Genomic DNA, 25,071 nt, shown 5'->3' with positions numbered 1-25,071 from the left:
TAAAAGTGGGAAAACAATAAGCCCATTTTAATAAAAAAGCAGTACTGAACTGTATGCGTTTATTAAAATACACTACTTTTAGATTTGGGAATGAAAATAATGATTTAAGACTTCTGTTTGCTTGTGAATAAACCATGATTTAATTAAATCTTTTAGAGACGATGCATTTAAAAATCCCCCTAGTAACATAATGTGGAAAATAGATTTTTTATGTAACAGAAACCATAAAAATGATCTTCTAGAAGGGACAGAAATGTGCTCCACTCTACGGAATAGCAGGCTGCCATTTTCCGATTTATTTCTCCTGGAGATTTGGGCATCAGTTAGGGAACTGAGTTTGTAAGGTTGCTTTTTGTAATCTGGTGCCTTTGTCTATGTTGGCTGGGAATTACTGGGGTTCTGAGGTCGCCTGGTTGGAAGACGGCTTGGAAGGGAATGGCTCTTGGAAGCACCTGGCACAGGCAGGCGACTGAGACACGACCGTGTTTACCGGGCATGGTCTCTATTGTTTACTGAAGGGCTGGGAATCAGGCATCCCACTCGGCAGCTTTTCCTCGCGCTGGGGGGCTTCTTCGCCTTTCTGACATCTTAAGGGGGTCTTTTCCTTCTAACACTTCAGCCGCATTCGTTGCATCCGTCGTCCTTTGAACTAAAACCACGCGCATTCCTGCTGCCATAGGTGGCTTCCCTTGCAACAAGGACCCGGGCATCTTGCATGCCTGCGCACATCCCATTATCTAACGGGGAGAGGTTTGCCCACGTTGAGTATGGCAGGTTTCCCTCCTCCCAATACAGGCAGGCAGGTGCGCGCGCGCGCGTTTTCGGAATGAGACTGGGGTGGGGGGGAGTGCGGTTCCCTCCACGAGGCTTGTTCAGCTGAACCTCCAGCAGCTTCCCCGGCGTTCGTTCTCTTTGTGCCAGAGGAAGGGGGCTGTCCTTGTCATTAGGACGCTGCTCAGCATATCGTGGCTTTTAGTTCGGTTGCTCGGGGCGGGGGGGTGTCGCTCGCAATGAGGAAAAGCAACCGCGCTACAGTCTTTCGAAAAACGAGGAGGGCGCGCGCCGCCCTTTGACATTTTTGTCCGAGAGAGGCAGAGTTTGTTTGGGGAGGGGGGCTTTTTGGGTAGACAGAGGAACCAGCTCTTACACTGGGTGTAGACGGCATCCACGTGCATCCCATTTCCGCGCCCCCACCCCTATCGTGATGAAGCCTTCTTCTAAGGTTTTAAAATACGACCTGCCACTTCCCCCCATTCAGCAGCAGGGAATCAGAAAGCGCATGCGCCCTAAGCCCACTGCCGCGTAGCCCCCATTTGCAGCGCCCTCCCCTGCCTTTCCCTGGGAGCCTATGACGTCAGGCAGGCAGAAGGCGGCGCGAGCTCCATCAGGCGGCTGAGGCTACTGGTGCGGCAGGCGGGGGTTGCTTTGCCTTCGTCCGGCAGTGGTGGCGGGAGGCGTAGGAACGCGTCGTGCATAAAGCGTTCCCGGGTGCAAACGGCATCAACCCGTGCATCCTCCCCTCTCCATCATTCGGAGGGGCTGGGAAAGAAGAGGAGCTGCTGTCTCCATCTCTTTCGGGATCCAGAAGTACCCCTTTTTTATTTTCTTCCTTCCCTTCTGTCGGCACCCCCCTCCCCCGGTTTCCTTCTTTCCTATGCCTCGTTCTTGGAACCTCTGATGCCCACTGCGATTACCTTGGTTTGTTTTTAACCTAGTGCAGAAGAAGTGGACTGCTGCTGATCACCCCCCCCCTTTTTTTTTTCTTTTCCTGCATGCAATCTTCCTTTCTCGCTTAGAAGGGCTGAACCCCCTCCTCTCCCCTCCCCAGCCTTTGCCGCTGCTGGGTTTTCTCATCTCCTGGGCTGGGAGGGAGAGAGGAGCAGGGAGAGGGGCTTTTCCTTGCCGTCGCCCCCCTCCCATTTCTCCCTCAGTGGATGGTGAAAGAATTGAAGACCCTTGGAAGGAGAGAGTGAAGAAGAGGTGGGAACGGTGAGCAGCTACGAAGAAGAAATAGCTGCAACAGTGCGTCTTGCGTGGACTATCTGGCAACCTGGTTTTATTTTTTTAAATATTTTTGCACAAACATGCTGCCCCACAGAGTAGAAGTGGGGTTGTGGCTGCTTTTACTAGGAATTTTGCACATGCTAATAGGGATCGCCCCTGTTTTTACCCTTGAAGGTGAGTGAAATCCTTCCCCCCCCCTCTGTACCGTGCTTTTTACCTTATTCTGGTTAGTTTTACTTGTTGCGTTGTGTGCCTGATGTTATCTTACCTTTTAAAACAGCGTCCCTTGGCCTCCCTCCCCCCTTAATACAACTGCTTTTCCCTAAAAAAAAGCTGGGATGTGGAAGGGGGACTGTCTCTCCAGGAATTCCACATATGCTTTGCACTTTGGAGAGAAGGCTGCATTAAAAAAAAATATTCTCCCAAAATATAACGCATCTTGAATATATGCAAGAAGGTGTTGCATATTTTACATTCATTTGCCTGCATTTTTGTTTCCTGCTCTGTGCCAAAGAGATGTTGAGGCTTATGCAGATTTCTTTCCAGGAGCAAATGATTGTGTAAGTATGAAGATAGGTAGGAATTAGAGTTTGGCTTGTTTTGAGGGTGGGAACCAGTGGCAAAGAGACCAGGCTATAAAATGGGTATCTACTTAATGAGAGAAATCTTTTTTAATAAAATCCATTCTCAATGGAGAGATCATTGGAATTTCTCCCCCTCCCTTCCCTGTTGCCAGTGTGTAGCTTTAGGACACAATGGGAGTAAAATAGTGCATTCCAGTGAATGTTTATTCAGAAGCAAGTCCCATTGAGTTCCACAGGGCTTTCCACCAGCTAATAGTGTAGAGGATTACACCCTTAAGAAGTGTTGACCATCATACTGTTGTTTTTTTTAAAAAAAACCTTGCACTTTCTAGGTTTATTGTACGTCCTTATCGGTGCCAAGAAGTGGAAGCAGATGCCCAAGTTTAACTGTCTTTCCTGTTCCTTGTTCCCCGTAAATAAATCTTTACTTCAGATATTGTTGCTTCTGTTTTCAGTCAGGCTCTCATTCGGATTTAGAGCCTGTTTTGCTGGCATTGCATAGGCCTGAAGCTGGTACCTCAAGCAGATCACACCTCCTCGCTGGCAAGGAAACTGTAAAATGGAGATTAAAGCTCCACCACAAAATACAATTGGGGATAGAGTAATGACAAGGAGAGCCACGTATTAATGTGTTGTTGATTGTCATAAAGATCTAGCTGTATATTCTGAGAGACAACAGTGAAGCTGGTGACACTAAAGGCTTGGATTACACTGGAACCTGGGCTGTGAAGTCCATCTGCAAAATCAGTAGCCTCTGTCCTCTTCCTTCCCCCAAATTGAAGGAGGGGCTGCACTGTGCCCTTGGTTTATGCCAGGCATATATCATAGATAAGGTAGCTGTTAGATTGTACATTGGAAACAATGATACTTTTTTAAAGGGGTGGAGAGATGGAGTGTAGTGATGGGAAGAATTATTATTTAGTGGAGAGAGGCAAGAACATGGGTACGTAAGAAGGGCCTATTTCCTATTTCCTCTACTGAGACACGGGAAACCTTAGCCTGAAGAACTGGAGAAGAAACAGTATGTCTGCCACAGATACTATACTGAAATAGTTCTTGCAAGGTGTCATCTCTTCTCTGCTACAAAATGGTTGTAGAGAAGGAATTCACCTATCATTCCTTTGCATTGCCTGCACCTTTTTGTCACCAAAGGTAAAATGGTGTGACTGTTACTATCTCCGAGGGGTTGCCGTAGAATAGATCATAGTGGGGGTATTTCAGACTCAGAGGTTTTGAGTATGGAGAGGTCCACTCCAGAGAGATCCAGTTTCCTGCATTTAAAATATGGATTCCTGCCTTCCAAAAGATTTATGCGCTATGTGCAGGGTGTGCTCTACCCTCTTTACATGTAACATTTTCAAGCCTCTTCACTGAAGAGGAATTTTGAAAATAGGTAAGCCTTGTGTATCACTGGTTAGGGAGAAGGACAGGTAAAACAGGTGGTATCTGATGGTAAACTTCAGGGCATCTTGCAATCAAGCCAAAAATGAACGATCTATCATTACTACCGCATGAAAGCTAAACTCAACTGTTTTATTTTAAACTCTCCTGCTTCTCTCCCTTCTCTGAATTGCAGAGGTCAATTTTCATTTCCAACTTCCCTCTGGAAAGTCTTATGTGAGCTGCTGGGCTACTCTGCATTTTGCCAAATCTCCTTGGATTGCATTCATTCTTTAGGGCTTAATATTCAGACAGGGATCACTGAAGCAAGAACATAGCCCTAGAACTTTTTTTTTTTTTTCATTTTCCCCACCCCATCCTGACTTCATGAAATATGCAATGTATTGAGTGATTTTTTCCCCTTAGCTCTGAATAAATAGATGATGCATAGGGATTAGGTGAAAAGGCTGTACGAACAAAGACAGTGCAATTGAGACAATTTTAAAGGATTGGTTGGTCTATGCTTCTTTGCAAGGTGTGGCAGTCAGACTTATGGGAAAACTTCAGGGTGCTTCCAGCTTCTTTTGGGCGGCGTGGGGGGTAGTGGTGGTTCCATCCTATGGTAGAACTGGCATAGTTTGGTGTGAATGTTTCCTGTGGTTGCTCTGGCCCCTATTTGTTTTGGAATAATCTACATGAGAAAAGATCTTGTGGTCTGGTGCAAAGCAAAAATATGTTTATTGCAGAATCTGACTAGCTTGTCTTTTCACCAAGTTTGAAAAGCCATATTTTGCAGATGCCCTGTATAATCATATCAGTGGCTGCCCTGATTGGCTGCCCTTGAGAATAGAACCTGTCTTAATATTAGGCTGAGGACTTTATCACTTCTGATAAATCTTTCATCAGGGACTAAGCCTTGAATTGCATGTCTGAACATGTTCTCTGCCACTGGGTCCCCTGCCTTAGTGTTACTGTCTTTCAAATTTAGACTTGTGAAAATGAGAGGGCAGATAATGCGGTACCCAAAACTTGATGCTGCTGCTCTTTGTTTCTCAACTTCTACTAGCTAAGCAGTTTCCGCAGTCTATTGCTTGGTAGAACTGGCCCTGGATTAACACTGATAAAGGGTACAGTCACTGGCAAACTTGGGTTCTTCTCTGTAATAGAAGTCAGATTACCTTAAAAGTGCATGCAGTAGGCTTTTCCAATGGTAATTACCCTACTGTGAGTTTTATTTTGTATTTAAATTAAAAAGACTTTTCATTTGCAAGTTGATTTATTTGTTGAACTATTGTAAGTCTTTGGTTTATGCTTTTTGACCTTCACTGCTACAAACTTGAGAATGGAAGTTCCTATAATAAGGAACTAGTAGGAAACAGCCTTCTGAACACTTCAGGAAAATTGACTGTGCTATTCTGATTCCTGACTACAGCTACTGCTGCCCTAAAATTTTGTATAACATGTTAGGGTAGGGGTGTGTTCGTGTATGTGTATATTATTATATGCCTGAGCCAAGAAAAATGACTGAGTGCTGCATGTAAGCACTTGCAAGTTTTCCATGGCCATATCTCTACCACCTCTGAGAGAAAGCAGGACATTCTTACTGTACACTGAGTTACTGAACTGGAAGTTTCACATTTCGTGACTATATTCTAAGTTATTAGAACATACAGATTTCTAGTATTAGCAGTAGGCCACTAGTAGCCTTGTGACTCACTGAGGTTCCCAAGGATTTCCTTCTGCACCAAAAGTACTTCTTGATACAAAGGGTTTTGTGTGTTGGGCACATCATTGGTCTAGTTTACAGAACCAGCATGAAAGATGATTTCTTCATAGACTGAGCCACTTCAAAACATAAATGGGGGAGTTGTATGAATTATATTCCCATATAGTAAAATATAGAAAACAGAAATTAAAGAGAAGGATTCTAGTGCAGTCTTCTAATTTTTAGTGTATGATTTCCCCCCCCTTTGAGACTTCAGCATGTAATTCTCACCACAGCCACCTTTAGCAATATAATCCAGGAACAGATATAGCACTTATTTGCTGTATATATATATATTAGTTTGAGCAGGACAAATGGTTGCTTTTTCACTATCTTAGTTTTTATGGTGATCCACAGAGGAATCTCTCTCCGAATGCATTTCAGTTATATCCTATCCTTTCTAAACATCCTAAAACAAACCTGTACATGAGGGGGAGAATATCTGGCCTGTGATCATTACTCAGTATTATGGGTATATGGAGATTTGTACTAGGATCACCTGTGTTTTGGTCCAGTGCTAGCTACTACATCATAGTGGATGGCCCCTTCCTCAGTCCCATATAGACACTAACAGTGAAGACCATGCTGGCTTTGAATTCTGAGAGTTGTTGTCTCCAGAGGTTTTAAGGGCATTCCTAAATATGACTTTTGAGTCATTTACTTTATCCTGTCTAATTCTGAGACCAGCCTGATCCCTGCACATTGAGATGGGCTCCTGGTGGTAACATGACTTGCACTGCCAGAAAGTAGGATGAGGTGGCCCTTGAGACAGGACCTCATTTCAGGCCCTATGGGCTGGGTGAGCTGGCCTCATAGCCTGCAATAGGTCTACAGACCAGAGGTCCTCATTCCTCTTGTAAGTTAAACAGTCAGGGTTAACAAGAATGAAACTTGACAATTCAAGGAACGCCCTGAAATATCCATAGGGTGGGCAAGATTTCTTCATGACTGGCCTTGACATAACCATTGAGGAAAACAAAATAACATCTGAATGTGTGAGAAAGTGGTAAGATAATTACGTTGTTGCACAACTCGCCTTTATATGGTGGTGTTTTAAACTTACTGTATTTACCCAAAAGTAAGACTGTTTTCTTCTCTGAATAACTTCTCTTTGAAATTGGAGGGTTAGTTTCGACTTGCTTTCTGTTACTGTAATACAGTTAAGGAGACAGATTTTTTTTCCCCATTGCATTTTATTGTCCTTTATGGGGAAATTTGTATTAAATTTGGGGGAAACTAAGTAAATTGTTCATTGAAGAGCATGGAAATATGTCTGCATGTGGTTTCCTTAATGTGGGGTCTGTGACCGCATGTGAACACTGGTTGTTCATTAAGACAGTCATTGAACACTGAAGAGTAGTGGAAATGCTGTATCTACAAGATAACAACACTGGAAGAGAAACAAAAACAGAAGTGCAGATCTCTCCCTTGGAAACCCCAGAAATCCACTAGCTCTCTAGGCATTGGTGCAGTCTGTTGAACTCTGGCCTTTCCAGAACTGGCTCTTAGAGCATATAGATATTGCAAACCTGTAGCCATTGTGTATCAGGCTAATTGTCTTGTCTTCCTCTGGAACGTTCTGAGAATTTGTGTCTTGATGAAGATGCTGATAATTCTGTGTTAGAATTAATCAAATTGCATTTCTGGAGAAAGGGAATAACTAGATGATCACGATGACATATTGCAGTTATACCTACCACAATCAAGAGACAGTCAGCAGCTTACAGTACATCCATAAAAAAATACAATAAAACATCCAGTATAAAAATATGAAAGAACTATTACACCTGTAATGGAAAAGATAGAGAACTGCTGTAACACTACATTACTCCAATTTTCCAAGTTAACTGATGTGTGTATTCTCTACAAACAAGTTGTTTCTCTTAGATGTCTTATGCAGAGAGTTTTCACTAATGACAAAAAGGCAACTGTACATTTATCTTACCTGGACAATGTGTGCTCTAGTGAAAGGTTGATTTGAGTTGGGACAGGGTGGAAGGAGGGAATGCTAACAAAAATTCATATAGCCCAGCTATATGAATAAAAGATCCCCCTTGGGGAGGGAGTTGTTTTTTGATCATTGTAATTGAAGCTTGACCCATGCTACACCTTTGCCAAGGAATGTTACATTAGTAGACTGGGATCCACTGAATATGCACTGTGTGGTCATGCCTTGAGGTTGTGGTGGGAATCTTTGGTCAGAAGATAGCATGACAGTATGTGTGTGCTTTAATTGGCAAGACCTGGGATCTGTTTGCATCCTGGAATAGTCTCTCTTGAGGTTTAATAGGATGATCAGGTCACTACTCACTGTATCAGAATATAGTTGAGGATACCAGCAGTTGAGGACCTTGCTGTACTGCCTTCAGAATGTGTGTGAGGGGTCACCAAAACAAGATTCAAGGAAGATGGGGGTGGGTGGAGGAGGAAAAATGGCTCCAGCTCTGGTTCTAGTTCTAGTTCCAGCTCTGGCTCCAGTTCTAGTTCTAGTTCTGGCTCTTGCTCTGGTTCTGGCTTTGGTTCTAGTTCTAGCTCTGGTTCTAGCTCTGGCTCTAGTTCTGGTTCTAGTTCCAGTTCCAGTTCTAGTTCCAGTTCTAGCTCTGGTTCTAGTTCTGCTTCTAGCTCTGGCTGTGGTTTCACTTCTAGTTCTAGCTCTGGTTCCAGTTCCAGTTCTAGCTCTGGTTCTGGTTCTGGTTCTAGCTCCAGTTCTCGTTCCGGTTGTCATTCTAGTTCTATGTCCAGTTCTAGTTCCAGTTCTAGCTCTGGTTCCAGTTCTGGTTCTAGCTCCGGTTCTCATTCCAGCTGTAGTTCTAGTTCTAGCTCTATGTCCAGTTCTAGTTCCGGTTCTAGCTCTGGTTCCAGTTCTAGCTCTGTTTCTAGCTCTGGCTCTGGCTCTGGTTTTGGTTCTAGTTCCGGCTCAGCTTCCTAATGTCTTAAAGCCTGTTCAGTTACAAAAGCACAAGCAGTGACTTATGGTGCCACCGCTGAAGTATCATCTCTTGCTAGCTTGTAAAAGTTTATTTATAGTTTTCTTTTATTCATTTATCTGTGATCCTTACATATTGAAACACAGCATTACAGTTGATGAAAATAATAGATATTCCACCGTATTCAAATAAAAGTCAGCAATGCCATAATCACAATTGATGATGAAATGATATAATCCACAGTGAATATGTAACAAAGATTGAGAAACAAGATCAGAATTAACAGGGAAAGTAACAAACTGCCTTATCCTTGCTGTTAGTTTTATTCCTGTTATGCTTCAAAGAGCTGTAGCAACCTGGTTTAAATAAAGCAGCCTTTCCTAACATGGTACTGTTTATGTGTACTGGGACTGGGACTTGCAGAGTACTAATTCATCTGCAGGAGCCTAGGCAAGGGAGGAAATTTGGATCTTAGAGATAGCTTGCAGTTTTCCTTGAAGGCACAGTGGAGACATAGAAAATGACAAGCTGGAGATGTGGCTACTAATAGTTTTGGGCTGTTCTATTACAGGATGCTTGATTTAAGCATAATTTGAAGGGGGTGTTTAAATAACTAGGCAGTATCTTCCCACTCTGCCCTGATCATGATTGGAAAGCCTTAATTTTCTTGTTTGTTTAAAGAGCCGTTCATGGATCCATGCAAGAAGTTGGGAATTCTCCACTTGTCCTTTGGATTCTGCACAAGGGTTTCTCCTTTGTTCTTCCAGCCCCAATCTCTTTGGGCCCTTTACTCCATTCTCCCCAAAACCTTTACAAAGTTCAGTTGTATTGTAGAATCTGGAGAGCTTTGTAAAATTTGACCTAGAAGTGACGTGTCTTGCTGCACTAGGTTATTTTGGAGTCTTTTATCAGAAGAAATGGGAAACAGTTGCTTGTGCCAGGATAGCTGCATTTGGTCATGTTGTTTCCACTGGCTCTGGTCAACTCAGTGAAGTGGAAGATGACTGATTATTGTTTTGCCGCAATTTTAATAGTCCTTTTGTCATACTTGCCTGAGACTCCAGACAGTGCAAATGAGTGTTGGATTTGTATTTTGCAAAAATTAGAGTTGCTAGTGGAAGGCCTTGATCAAGAAGGAACTTGCCTTATCTCTTTTTTTGTTATTAAGAGGTCTGTCTTATAGATAAAACAGTATTCAGAATAATTTAACTACTTGTGGAAAATACCTGTGAAGATAAGTTATTTATTTAAGTCTGCATCACAATGAAAGACTCATCCTCTATCGAGGTTGAAGATATTCTAGATACCCAGTTGTTTATAACCCTGATCTGTTGGTCTGGAATATTTAAATATTTATTGACCTTTTGCATAGAAGTCACCTAAGTTTTGATAACTCTACAAATCCATTCTAGAACTCATTGTCAACTCGTCTTTAATTATGAAATTACTTGGTTTGTAGCTATTTGGCTTTAGTGCCATTCTTAAGCTGCTGCCTTTCAGATTAGTACCAGTTTAATTTTTGTAGGCCATGTATTCTCACACCCACTTGGTAACAGGGATTATTATTTTCCCTTCATATTTCAACTGGTTGCAACTTGACAAGAATTGTATGTGGCTAGATAGCACTTAGATTTTCAGGATACAAGTATAATATTTTAGTTAAGCGAAGGGCAAAAGAGGTTTACTTGGCCTTGTAGAGCAGAAGTGTGTTCCAAAGGGCAACTCTTTCCATAAAGCTTACTAAATAAGCTTATGATCATCCCTTCGTCTTTTGGCAAAGATGCTCAACAGAGGAGAGGTTTCCTTTCCCTATGCATTATTCAGGAAGACAGAATGCTTCTAGACAGTGTTTCCGCGCAGCTTCACCCAAGCCGTAATTCAGTATCAAATTAACGTTCCTTTGGTTTGGTTGGGAATGGACACAAGCAAGGAGAGAGTGATTTGTATAATTCATGTGGCAGTTATGTGCTGAACTTAGACATACCTTGGCATAGCACATCCATTTTTGTGCAGTCAGACTGCACATGGGAACTGTAGTTCCCATGAAGCAGCAGACTGATTATTCTGGAATAGGGCAGAATCCAGCTGAATGTCTGGGAATTCACAGTTTCTGGCACAACTGGCCAGGCACGTGGACTGGAACTCCTTTTAAAAGATTTCTGTATGTTTCAGCCCCTTGGGACCTCACATGGAGTGATTTGGACCAAGTCTTTTATTTCAGGAGCCTTTTAATTCAGTGCAGATGTCAGCTGTGCCAAACCACATACCCCAAGAAAAATGGTGCAATACTCTTGCCATTCTGTTTCATAATGAGTGGTTAAATTGCTTGCTTTCCTGCATCCTCATAGAGAAACAGATATGACAAAGGCTCTGAACTGTTTGCAGCAAAGGGCTCCCAACTTACTGTAGCGGTAGGAACTCTTTCAAGAACCTTCTGCTTCTGGGCTGCAGTATCTTTATAGATATAGGTCATCAGGGAGTCATAAACTAAGAAAGAAGTCTTCTCCAACCTGGTGTTCTATTGATATGCTGAACTGCACCCTAAAGGATTGGGAATTAAAGCAGCTGTAGTCCAGCACATCTGGAAGACACGAGATGGAGGAGCTGAAATAATGCCTTGCATTTTGTGATGGGATGTCATGTCTTGCAAATTTTGGGTCAGATCCATGGGCAGTGCATGCACGTGTGCGCGTGCACACACACACACAGAGAAATTATTTTATAAAACATTCCTATCCTCCCTTAAAAGTTAGTCCCATTAGTTAAAGAGTGAAAAAGGAGTAACTAAGCCTTTGCAAGCTTTCATGACCAGATACTTGCTTTATTTTCTACTATTGCAGCCCAAGAATTCTAATTCCCAATAAAGGACAATGAAGGGGTGTTTGTGTATGTCTGTACATGTGTAAAGGATGGTTCTTTACTGATGTGGCATGACCTTGTCTGTATGTAAAATGCTGAAATCAGAGTAGCAGAACTATACTTGTGTGTTGCAGGCTCATCACATTAAAGGCAGTTTGAAAAGTCAGACACTGATTTTGTTGAGGTCTGATTTGGAACTTGCATATTATGTGTTTAGTTCTGCCTTTGTCCCTCGGGACCTTACATCACATTATATTAAGCAGTGGCTTTTCAAGTCATGCTTAGAACTGGCTACTATCTGTTGTTAGAAATAAGTGACATGAGGAAATGCTAGAATTCAGGCAATCCTAGACACTTTGCGTATGGAAAAGTTCCCTTTTTAAAACTGAAAAACTCTGCTTCTAAACCCTGCAGACAAAACTGAGTTAGACAAATTAGTATTCTGCTTCAGCATATGGCAGATTTCTAGGTTTCTTTTTTACTCCCTTGCTTCCCACTATTGTCTCTTTGAAAATCACCTCTCACAGCTCCTATTTATGCTGAAAAGTAGTCATAGTGTATGACAGCCGTGGTCCTGATCTGAACAGGAGTGCTGGCGCTATTTCTGTAAAAAAAATAGTGTCCAATTCCAAGTATATTTCAATACTTAATGCTTTCTTTTGGAGGCTTCAAGCAGCATATGTGAATCTCCTTCACTTTTATCCTGAGAAAAAGGGCTTGTGAAATTGTTTAGGCCAAAGGCTGTATTAAAAAATGTTTGTCACTGAATTTATTCTTATATTTGTGTTTTTAACAAATATTTTTTTTTTGAATGGGGAGATGGGGCTCATTACAGACTGAGTGGTAGAATCTGGATCCTCTGTGGAGGTCCATAAAGAGAGAAGATGCTGTACAATAAGAGTTATACCTGAAAATACCTTTACCCTTGATCGTTTGGAGTGTAAGATCTACAGTTTCTAGTATATGTGCGTCTGTGTGAGAGAGAGAGAGAGAGAATTTGAAGCCCGTGTTATTCTTTCTCTAAATCTTTTAATTCCTTACTAGACTCTGTGCAGTATGTTGACAAGATAAATGGATTGCAATGATTATTACAAATTAATCCAATCCCCCAGGTTTGGTTGGTGGAAAGATTAACTCAGTCCTAATTATTACGATAGTGATAAATTCTAAGAAATATAACAAAGATGGGTACATGCTTTGGGTGTTTATTCTTCCCTTAAACCCCAGGAACCTGGGAATTATGCCTTAAAAATGGTTGCTAGTATATGGAATCTCCTATGGAGATGGTAGATTATTGAATATCGACTGTTACAAAGCAAGGACAATTGAATGCTGTCGCCTCCAGGACTTGGTGAGTATCTTAAAGTGTTAAGGTATCCTGTTTTTAAGGTTTTATTAGTTTACTGTCTTTATGGTGTTATATCATCCTAAAATCCTTCCAGAGAGTTCCAGTTTAAAATAACACAGAAAAACTATAGATACCAAAAATACGTTTTTTCAAGGGAAGATTAGATTTGTCTTCAAATAATTTACTTTTTATAAGGGGAGAAACTTCTTTGATTTACTCAGTGAATATCAAAGAAAGCAGATGAATATTAAACAAAGCAGATGAATCCTTCTTTTAGTGGGAGGAGGGCTCATCTTAAATTCAGGGTCTTTTTTTTTTTTTTTTGGTAAATCTGGTTGTCAAATAAAATACTGGTCTTGATGGAATATTGATGTGATTGAAGTTCTTCCTTTTTCATAATTTGTGATTCTTTTAGAGTAAAATGTCTCAACTTCATTCCTAACTAAGTTACAATTTGCAGGCTTGTGTTTGTGTGAAAGAGAAAGAAATAGAGCACAGCATTGGTTCTAGATCTGAGGTTGTCCAGGGAAGATGCTCCCTATGGCTTTGCATGCACACCTGGATGTTCCATCCCTCCAATTCTTCTGCCCCAATTCCTCTACCAAGTCCCCTTTCTCTTAAAAAGACTTTGGATGTGCTTGAGAAAAGATTTTGACTGGCCCTGCAAATTTGTTTCTAGAAGATGAAGTTAGATCAGTACTCTGTTCATTACAAGTTGGAAGGCTACAGGAATTGATGGAATATCTACATAAATATGGCAAGCAACAGAAGAAGAATCACTAAAGGTACTAACCCAAACTATCCCTACAAATCTGAAAAATGACACATTGACCAGTAGATTGGAAGAGGTCAGTCTTCTTACCAATATGAAAGAAAACAGACTTAACAGAGTGTGCAGACTATTGCACAACAACCTTAGTTTCACATGCTAGTAAAAGAATGCTTAGGATCATCCAACATGGACTAGTGCCTTACATGGAAAAGGAGATACCAGATATAGAAGCTGGTTTTAGAAAAGGCCAAGGAACAAGAGACGTTATTGCTGATGCATGCTGGGAAAACAAAGAATACCAAAAAGAAGTCATCTGTGCTTTGTTGACTATGGAAAGGCCTTTGATTAGTGTTGACCATGTCAGGCTGTGGAATGCCTTTAGAAAAACTGGACTCCCAGAACATCTCATTGTCTTCATGCAAAACCCATATACAGGATAGGAAGCCACATTCCAGATAGACCATGGCTCCAGGTTTAGGCCAAAGGCTGTATTAAAACAGGTTTGTCACTGAGTTTGTTCTTATATTTGTGTTTTTAACAAATAATTTTTTTGAATGGAGAGATGAACTGCAAGCTCTATAATGAAATTCAAGGACTGCAGTGGGAAAAAAAAGACTAAGATTACATATAGTTAATGACAGTGGATACATCAACCAGACTTAGAATTGAAAATAACAATATTGAAGTGGTAGATAGCTTCTGCTTTTTAGGATCAACTACCAACAATAAAAGAACCAGCAGTCAAGAAATATACCACAGACCATACTTGGTTAAGGTAGCAGTAAAGGCCTTGGAAAAAAATTTCAGATGCTGTGATGTGTCTATACCTACAAAGATCAGATTCATGGAGAAATGGTTTTCCATGTAATGGGTGTAAAAATTAGATTTTGAAGATGTAGAATAGAAAGAGTATCAATGCTTTACATTTTGGTGTTGGAGAAGACTCTTGAGAATACCACAGATAGCCAAGAAGACAAACAAGGGGAACATAGAACAAATCAGTCCAGAGTTCTCACTTGAGTCAAAACGACCAGGCTCAAATTATCATATTTTGGGCACATTATGTGAAGACCCAGCTCCCTTAAGAAGTTCATAATGCTGGAAAAGGTAGAAGGAAAGAGAACAGGATGACCAACAGTAGGATGGATTGACTTGATTAATATAGGGAGCCATGGAGATGACCTAGGAAAAACTATTCAGAAACTGTTTCAACACTGATATATGCAAAAATATGTTTTGAGCCCAGAAACTTGGAAAGTATTAGGAAGAGACTCAGACTGACTCCTCCCTGACTCTCTGGAGTATAAGAGGGAAGAAAGAGAAAACACAGGCTCGTAAGATTCTGTTACAACAGCCTATCACAATAAAGTGTAGTGCTAGTCTCCTTGTGGAATCTGTTTCCAGATCTGGATAACTTTAAAGGGCTGACAATTACAGTGGCAATGGTATACTGTTGGGAGACCTGAAAAACCAGGTTGAGGATAAATTATCCTGAAAAAGGTCTGTGTGGTCACTAACAGTTGACACTGACTTGATGGCACATAATAAAAAAAGAGTTTCTAGGGACTTAAAGAAGAGGACAGGATAAGACCTCTGCTGATTTTAACAACAAAAAAGCAGTACTTTTTTTTGTCCTAAGAGAGAGTGCTAAGTATAAATCATAAACCAGTTTGTAGCTCATAGTGTTGCATTAATTCACAGAAATTAATGAAATATTTTGTCCTGTGTGAGCACTCAGTGATTCACATGTACATCTGATCATATATAACTGATCTTATGTTTCTTCCAAGGAGTCAGTAGAATGGTAAACTCTGGGTCTGGTCTACATTATTTCAAATTATAGGAGTGAACCTGCATGACTTTCCCCCATCCTCTTAGTATGTCTTTAGTATGAATGTTAAAGCCCAGAAATGTTAGTCTAGCAGCAAAAGCCCAGAAATGTTAGTCTAGCAATGCATTCCTTCCTGTGATCACCTTCTTCTCAATTTAAGTTCTTAATTGCTACAGTCCAGATGATATCATGCACAATTCTATTTTGAGAAGTTACGAAATATAGAAATTCTAGACGTGAACCCACATCTCCTGAACTAGTTGTCCAGCCTGACTTTCTTCTACTTTAAACTCTTTCCCCTAATTACACTCTCTGCTGTCCAAAGGAAAAGGACATATTGTGCAAGAAAGAAAAAAAGGACTTCCATGAACAGTTGATTGTAAAATAATATTCTTGTCTCCTCTGCCCTCATATGGGATAATATTTAGAAATTTCAACATTTTTATTCCTGAGATTTGAGTTATAGCTGTATAATCATGCTAGGAATTTGGAAAGCATCTGAATTGGTAACCATTTGCATGTTAATAAGAAGGCAATGGTTTCTGGACAATAGCAAGGTTTCCCACTAAATTTCTGGGAAGGGTGGAGTGGAGGGAAAGCTGTTTTTTCCCCATAAATACTGGCCTTGTGTCTTTGTATGAATCAGTCCTTAAGCCTCATGCAGCTGTTTCCTCTTTTGTCCTATTATCTATTTAGGATCTGTAGAGGTCCTTGGAATTTTATCGTCCATTACTGTAGATTCCATCTATCTCACAGAAACATGATGTTCTAATCTCGGCCAGCCATTTGAAAAATGACAAAGGCTTCATTGATATTAAAAGCCACAACCTTAAAGGTGAAAAGGTTTCTTTGCATAAGCTTTCTTTACTTGAGGGCATGGACATTTTTGCTCTGGTAAACTGTAAACTATGCAGCGTTCTGTTTACTTTCTCCAAAGCTAAACAAGATTTAAACATGACTTGGTTAAGTTGGTTTTCAAAATTCTACTTGCCCGTGGCAGGTTTGAGTTGCTTCTAGGGCACCAGAAAAGGAAATGCGTAAACAGATAGCAGGGTCCAGTTTGGGGAATACAGTTCACACATGATGCTAACTGATGGTTTATTGAAGTTGTAAAGTATGGTTTGTAAACTCCCCATTGATAGCATTACACAGTATGCAAAACCAATCCCAATTTTTTTATTTAACTACAGTCAATGACTAGCAAGATAATAAAGAAAAACTCAGAAACCATGACCAAATACAGCTATGCCAGTGTAACCATCATATAAAACCTAACAAATTTAGATTTAAAAAGTGTAAGGGAAAATGGAATAAAATATAGTAAAACAATATAAAATCTAAAATAGAACCTAACCCAATAACTTCATGCAAAGGGTGAACCCTAAGTCCATACTTAACGTAGGAATCTTACAGGCACAACCTCCTTAAGAAATGGTTATATAGCCTCTGCTTGAATAGCTCTGAAAAAGAACTGCCCTTCACAGCCAGAGATAATCTGTTTCATAGTTGCACAGTTTTCCTCCTTGGGAGTTCAAAAATCTGTAAGTAATTTTCCAGAAGTAACAGAAGGCTAGTATCCTTTCAAAAATACTTTTGAATCTACTGACAAATCAGAAAGGAGAAAGCAAGCTACGACTTAATCAGCATTCCCCTGTCAGACTGGATGTTAACCCCTGCTAAAAATCAGGGGTGGGGTGGTGGTGGGGAAAGACCCTTCTAGCTGTGCTGCAGTGGGCTTGAAATACAGGATATGTGACTTAATCTGAGGAATGCATTTCAGATTCAAAGAGTTGCTTGGAGAGAAGAAATAATTACGTTAAAAAAAATTAAAACTTGCTGCTACTCAGTTGATGTCACAACTCCTCCACTGAGGACACCATGGTTCCAAATAAAGGAGTGTCTTATTAATGTGCTATTTAGAGGTAAAGATGTCCTTGAGTCAAGCTTTAATTCCATCTCTGCAGTTTTCTTAGGAAGTGTTTGCCATTACTTTCTTCCAGGTTGAGGCTTTTTTGGGGTGTCTGTGTCTTTTTTTAGTTCCCAGTCTAGCCAACAGTCTTGGGATTCCAGGTGGCTTCCATTCATATATTAACCAGGGCTGGATATGCATCAGAGGTGTTGATGAAGTGACCTGTTTTTATGGGGATGCTTAAATGGGGGATCCTCATCTTTGTGCTTTGTGTTCTTTATCACAGACTTCTGAGGTGGCCTGGGGCAGTCACTTTTCTTTGGCCTGTACTTCTCCCCTCCCCACTCTAATTCAGTCCATAAAATTACTGTATTTTTTTCCACTGGACTTATATATGATTATTTTCTTGAGGACAAACAACCAGCTTCACATGACATGTTAAGCCAGGAGTTTTCAAACTTTGCCATTGTGCAGCCCCCAAGTACAGTAAATGAATTTGTGCTACCCCATCAGAAATAGAACTAAATTAAACATTTTAAATAAAATTGCTGAAATTGACATATACTTAACACAGGTTTTTTTTGGGGGGGGTTGTGCCTTTGAGTCAGTGTTGACTCCTTTAGTGTCATATATAAATGGGGGTTAGTGAATAAAGTATGCACCACAACTATAGTTTGCTGTTGGGTTGCTGATTGCAATTGCAGTCTAGTGTGATATACAAACAAGGATACATAGTTTGTGGTTTTCTGGCTTAGTCCTGGTTAATTTTGATGCTTAAGCTAAAATGCAATAAATAAAACAAGAAATTGGGCAAAAATTATGATTGCGTTTCTTGTTTATAACTTTAATTAGCTTATCTATAGTTTGTTTAGTAAACCATGGCAAAGGCATGGTATGAATGTAGTGAAGATTGCAGAATAACTTTTAATATCAAAGGAATTTTTGAAGCATAGCAGGAACAGTGCCTAATAATTTAAAATCTTACATAAGATGTTTTAAAGACTAATCAGACATCAAAAATGGTTCTCAGTAGTTCCTTTGCCCTACAGTCTTACTAAAGGTGCAATCTTAGACACACACTGACCTTTGAATAAGCATTCCTGAGTTTGCTGTGACTTGCTTCCCATAAACATGCATCAGATTGTTCTGTAAGTCTGATTTAGATTTCTGATTGCCGTTTTTCCTCTACATATTTTTGGTGCTCTATCCAATGCTATATAATTTCCATGACTGACCTACCACCATTGGGTGCTTGGTATTGCTATAATGTAAAACCAGTATATAATGCTGAACCATAAATTTTTAAAAAAATAGATGCCTCATTAAAAAAGTGAATATTTAATGCACGTTCTTACTGTAGAGGACATGGCCCATTTGAGAAGAATGCTTGCTAAGATAGGTGCTTGGGTTCTTTTTTTCATCTGAAGGTTATGTAAGTCACCCTGTGATGCATAGGTCCAAACATTCAGATTTATGAGTTGGGTTGTTTTTTAATTAGTAGGGGATTTAATCTACAAAATTGTGTTAAGAAAGAATCCTGAGAGTTCAATTTTTTTTGTGGCTTCTCTCCAAGTATCATATCTATTGCAATGTCCTGCTTTCATGAGTTTTCAGTCATATGTCTCTCTTTTGAGAGTGTTTTTACCTTTTGCAAATTCTGAATATACTCAAGAGGAAGTTGACTACTGTAATAAGGAATATTACAGTAGGTGGAATAATGCTATCTGTCACTATTACTCAATGAATGAAAAGATGGCTCTTCATTTATGGTGGGAAGACTAGTCTTTCAGGTAAATACACTAATACAGTATGGCCAGAGGCATTCAAAGAAGTCAGCTTGAGTTTGTGTTCAGTGGTTAAGATTTGTCTAGGTATTGAATTACTATAGCTCTGCAGATTTATAATTTTAAAAAGCCTACATTATTGGGAGGCATTGAAGCAGATAAGTATTTCCAGTCAGAAACAAATGCCCATGAAGAAGGGTGCACAAAGCGCTGTAGGGTGAAAAACAAGCTTGTATTGATAAACACAAGGGAAATCTCTGAGTTAATAAAAAGCCCCCTTCTCTTTCTTAAATCTGTCTCTCTGTTGTGAGAAGGAGGAAAGAATTTTCAAAACTGCTTTTTTATAACAATATGAGAGATTGTCCACCATGGTCCTGCTATTTGCTGACTCAAATGACATCCTGTTTATCTTAGTATTTCCTGTTGTATCTACTTGAATCCTGGAATCTGCAGAGAATGCATCACTTGGGAGTTGAGGAAAGTGAATTGGAAATGTGAAATAGAAGGGATTCAGGTCTTACTTGCAACTTTTCTTGTGCTATTATTTTCCCCCAAAAGAAATGTCAAATAGCCACCCTTAAGCTATGCACTAGATTTTCCCTTCTAAGCAGTTTTTTATTTTTTAAAATGTATTTTCTATCCCGCCTTTATTATTTCTATAAATAACTTAAGGCAGGGAACATACCTAATACACCTTCTTCTTCCTCCTGTTTTCCCCACAACAACAACCCTACGAGGTGAGTTGGGCTGAGAGAGAATGACTGGCCCAAGGTCACCCAGCCGGCTTTCATGCCTAAGGCAGGACTAGAACTTACAGACTCCTGGTTTCTAGCCCAGCGCCTTAACCACTAGACCAAACTGGCTCTCTAAATGATTAGGTGCTAAATTAGAGGTGTGTCCCATGTCATGGGAATAGACTGAATGTTATATGTTTGAGGACTTTTTGGGGGCAGTAAATATGCATTGGCTATGCAGAATTTTAAAGCATTATCTAAGGAGGTATTTATTTGGGGAAGATACTGAATTACTCTTATACTCTGATACAAGATGGCTGGGAAACGTTAGGAGAAAATAACTGTTATTAAACAGGTTTGCTGGTTGACTGGATGCAATTCTCATTTCCCACAGGTGAGTAGCTATTTAGAAATCTAATTTAACTAAGTGAATGTAATAGACCTATAAGGTATTGTAAGTTAAACTTTTTCTTTGTCTTTGCAAAAATTATTCACCTTTGTTTAAAATGGAAGTGCTAGCTCTTTTAGCTCGCAATATATGCAGTTTTGGGAAGAATGAAAGCATGAAGCACTTCTTTATCATGTCAAGAAAAGAGTATTGTTGGGTCTATGCAAGTCACCAGGAGCTGAGAGCCACTTGAAGGAAACTTTACTTTTGTACTCAGTTTTAACAATGGATATTTATTCTAAGGATACATTAAAACATGGCCCAAGGTTGAGCTTGACAGAAAGCTAGATCCATGTGCTGTGCAATTTTAATCCATTTTCCAACCTGTTGTACCTTCCAAGCATGTTATATTATCAGTCTTATCATCTGCATCCAATGCTGACATCTGTTGTCTGGGGATTTCTAAGAATTAACCATCCTTTTTTATTTTAAACAACATTGTTGCCCCATTCCTTCCCCCTCCCCCTTGTTTAATTAATTCAGTTTCAATTCCTCAATGATTCTGGGCAGTTTACATTTAAAGGAGAGAGAGAGAGAGAGAGAGAGAGAAAGAGATAGAGATAGCGGCTGACTAGAAGACCAACTTCATACATAAATAAAACCCAAAGGGACTCAGTCCTATAGTATCCCAAGGCTTAGGAGAACAGCCAAGTTCTTAATAGTTTGTGGAAAGTCAATAAGGTGAGAGCGGTATGGATCTTTGGAGGATGTCATCCTAGAAGATAGGGGCCACACCAGAAAGACATGCTTCCTGGGTCCTGCAAGATGACACTGTTTGATGAACAGGATCCAAAGCAGATCCCCTCCACCCAACCTCACTGGACAGGCAGGAACATATGGAGATGAACAGTCCCTCAAGTAGCCAGGCGTTATGCCATGTATATTTTAATAATTTATATCCAATAAATGCTGTTTCACAAAGATCCTCACAGCAGTTTAAAAAAGAGAGGCATGTTTTACCCTCAGGTTCATAATCTAAAACAGTGTTTCTCAAATTTTTGAAATTATGGACCACTAAATATTAATGGCAAATGTTATTGATTAGATTATTGATATGTCTCCTCATTCCTTCTAATTTCAGAAGCCTTTTCAAATGAAATTTTGAACCCCAAAATGATCCCAAAATTACCTTTTATTTGCCACTTGAATTATTTATGTACCCCATGCCATAACAATGTTTAGCACAAACTTGCTGGTCAAGAATGCTTTTCAGTCAAAACCTCTAAGTATTTAATAGCTGGGGGCAAGTGGATCTTGACCCTGGAGAAATCCTGTTTTTAGATATTCAACAACATACTACCTGTTTCTGCTTTTCTTTTTTGGTTGCTTCTGCAAGATCACAGCCTCACTTAGCATAGCACATGTAGACTCATAGTCAGTTATTGCAATCAAACTTGTTCATTATTTTCAGATTTCTTAACTTTATTGCTCACATTCCAGCTTGTATTATTATTTGTACCTCTCAGTGAATCAGCCATTGATCCATTCTTGTGAATTAGCAGATTCTTGGGACACATAGGGAGGTGGGTGCTGAGGCTGCAAGTGGGCTTTTGGCATCTGACTGTTGGGATGCATGGGGAGATTGAGCTGAGACAGTGAATGGACTCTGGCTTATGAATGGAGGGAGATGGTGGCAGACCATGTTTCAAGAATGAATCATCGGTCTAGGAAGTCATCAACACAGTTTGCATGGAGAGTGCTCTCCCCCACCCCCAAGTTTAGAGATAATTCACAGGTAGTTGGATTAAAAGTTTATTTTTTTTTATTAAAAAAACACCATTTATTTCTACCTCTTCCTAATTCCTACTTGATAAATGCTATTTACTGTGATATTGAACATGCTTTCCAACATTACTCTAAGCCCTCAATTTAATGGACCACTGTGAGGAAGATGTGATTATCAGAGCTGGATGTCCTTGAAATACCAAATGAAATTTTACATATGCAGCAGTTGCCATTGGGTTTCCATGTCCAATCCAAATTGTTGGTGTCAATTAAAAAGTCATACACAGCTCAGCTCCCCTTCACCTTCAGGACTAGACTGTGGCTCTCCTGGTGACTCTCCAGGTCCTGCCCCTAAGAGAGACTGGAGAGTGCAGAGGCAGCCCATTGCAGTGGTGGCCCTGACACTGTTTGAAGAGCTTAAATCCTGAGGTTTTTTTGGGCCAACTTAGTGGGGGGCTTCGGAAAGCTGTTAAGACTTCCTTTTTAGCAAGCATCTTTGGGTACTAGTGGTGGTGTTGGGCTGCCCTTATGGTGTTTCTGGTTTTGTTTTTAGTTTTTCTTTCCTGGTTTCATTTTATTCTCAGAGCTCCCATATTTTGGGATTTGGGAGGACTGGAGAATGGCTATCTTGTTGATTGTGCTGTATTTTATTCTGTTTTTTTAAACTGCATTGAGTCTGATTGGGCATTATATAAACATATGTAATAAATAATGAAATGAGTAAAATGTATATAATGTATGAGCTTTCCAGACTGATTCACCCAACCTTAAGAGTTTGTTGAGTTGAAGACCATATTCAGATGTTGAGCATTGCACAGATGTCTTCTCAGCCAGGGTCTGCAGAATTGACAGTTTACTGAACTTTGCTATTTTCCAGGAGCATACAAATTAAGGATCAGTTTCCAGCTTTGAGCTGTGATGCCTTCCCATAAGTCAATACATGTTACTAGCTGTGTGAAAACAGAACTCCACCCTAGCAGGAATGTGATTTTAGCTTTTCTCTCTATATCTTCTTCCTTCTCCGGCTTTATTCTTCTCTGTTTTAAAAGATATGGGACTAAGAATCCCTCTCTTTTTCCTATTAAACCAACCCAGGGTTGTTGTTAAAGTTCTTGTATAAAATGATAATAATAAATAAAATTTGGAAAACCAAAAAATCCCTTTCCTCCCTCCTTTTTCTATATAGGGCTACTGAATTTGTGCCTAGTTTCTATGTGTTGTTGGATAGGGAAGGCTGGCATTTTTCACTTTGTATGCTTTTCCCCACTAGTTTTGCTCTACACATTATACAGTTCCTTCTGTCAGATGTATTAGTGACTCAGGGAATATTCACACAGCCCTTGAGTTAGTTTCTTTCTGTTCTGGGCATTCTTTTGCTCAGAATAGAAAAGAATCATACAGACATTGTCTGTAACAATTATTGAAATGAAGGCAAGTTGCTGCTGCCCCATTGCCTTAACAACTAATTCCCTGTGAGCTGCAGCTGTATCGTAAAACAGTGATGGACAACTTCCAGAGCATCTTTCTTCAAATTGGTACATTCCAGATGCTTTGGTCTGCGATTGCTGCCATTGTCAACCAGCACAGCCACAGTGACTGGTGGGGCAGGTGGATAAAAGTTGCAGGCAGACATAGCTAGAGGACTTCAGGTTGAGGAAGCCTGTTTTGTAGTTCCAAGACAGCATTACTTTTTTCTCTAAAAAGTAACCCTGGGGCTAGTAGTATGTTTTTTCTCTGAAACTGATGTTCCTACACAGTGTTCTGATGCAAAAATTATGCTGGTGGGTTTTGTAGGAAGGGCTTCAGAGTTTGCTGAGCTCAACAAAATATTTTCATCACTGAGTAAATTACTGTTTCAGTGATGATAGTTAAGCTGATTTCCATACTTTTTTCAGAAAAGATCACTGTATATGTTCCTCTAAATTTTCTGAAGAGTGATTTCACAATCATCTGCCTTTGGAGAATTTCCAAGTCAGGCCCTTCCTTTTTCCATTAGATTCCCAAATTTTAGGGGCTACAAAAGTTATCACTGACTTAGACCAAAAAAACCTATCCTACTTCTCCCATCTATCTTGAGAGTTTAATTAGATCGTTGTCTGCTTTCTAGACACACACCCTCTGAATATCATCCTGTTTTTCTTTCATCAAAAGTTATAAAGCCTTGGGTCTCATTATGGAACACAAGAGAGAAATTTATTTCGGCTGGTGCAAATCAGTATGATTGCTTGCCCTTGTCAAGTCTCTCCACTTTTCTCCTCTTCTAAACTGGGACTCATAATGCCCATGTTGTAGCTCAGCACTGTGTTTTGATTAGGAAGAATAATAGGGAGGAAAACTTCTGGACACAGTTATATTTCATAATCCTGCAAAAGTAGTTACTTTGTCTTCACATGTCCTTGGTCTGGATTTGGCCTTGTATGCAGTGTCTCTAGTAATCCAATTTCATTTGAAGAAATTCCCAGATTAGTCCATTGGTTTGAAATAAGATGCCTGGTTAATAGTAACCTCTGTGAAGATCCTAGCAAGTCCCCTTGTTTTCTTGTTTGATTTAAAGATGCCATAGAATTGGGATTCTATGCTTCTGCTTCTGACTGGATGGTTATTTTTGTGTGATTCCATAAGAAACAGAGGCGTGGTTTCAGATATACCTTAAATTTTTAATGGGATATAGGCATTCCGCTCTTTGTATTTGTGCTGCTGCTCATTACACCAGAGAGTCTTGTTCTGGAAACTACTGTCCTGTGGATTTCTATTTCATTCTATGTTTAATATTTCTCTATGATCTAAAAGGCTCCAGAGAGAAGATAGCAGTCCACTTTAAATCTCTTGTCATTTGGAATCTCTGCAACCTGTTTAGAGTGTTTGATATGCTATTTTGTTTATGGAGACTAAGGCAGAAATGTATGCGCACTCCCAAACAAGGTTGGCTTGTGAGAATTAAGCTGTTTCTGTGTTCTCCTTCACTTCTGCCTTTTCTGCACAGTCCTTCTAAAATGCTTAT

The 25,071-nt window shown here is 40.0% G+C and overlaps 1 protein-coding gene across 2 annotated transcripts in view; it reads left to right on the top strand.

Annotated features, from left to right (window-relative positions):
* The first annotated feature begins 1,426 nt into the window (after positions 1-1,426).
* The window catches only part of LRP1 (LDL receptor related protein 1), a 320,650-nt gene continuing 297,005 nt past the window's right edge, over positions 1,427-25,071 (top strand). For both annotated transcript variants that reach the window (XM_063293930.1, XM_063293929.1), the window contains exon 1: positions 1,427-2,178. In XM_063293930.1, the coding sequence (XP_063150000.1) occupies positions 2,085-2,178 (94 nt within the window). In that variant the 5' untranslated portion in view covers positions 1,427-2,084. The remainder of the gene's footprint in view (positions 2,179-25,071) is intronic.

Source organism: Candoia aspera, chromosome 2 (assembly GCF_035149785.1).
Source record: "Candoia aspera isolate rCanAsp1 chromosome 2, rCanAsp1.hap2, whole genome shotgun sequence".
Taxonomy (NCBI): domain Eukaryota; kingdom Metazoa; phylum Chordata; class Lepidosauria; order Squamata; family Boidae; genus Candoia; species Candoia aspera.
The sequence above is the reverse complement of the archived record's forward strand: the minus strand, read 5'-3'. Positions and strand labels throughout refer to the sequence as shown.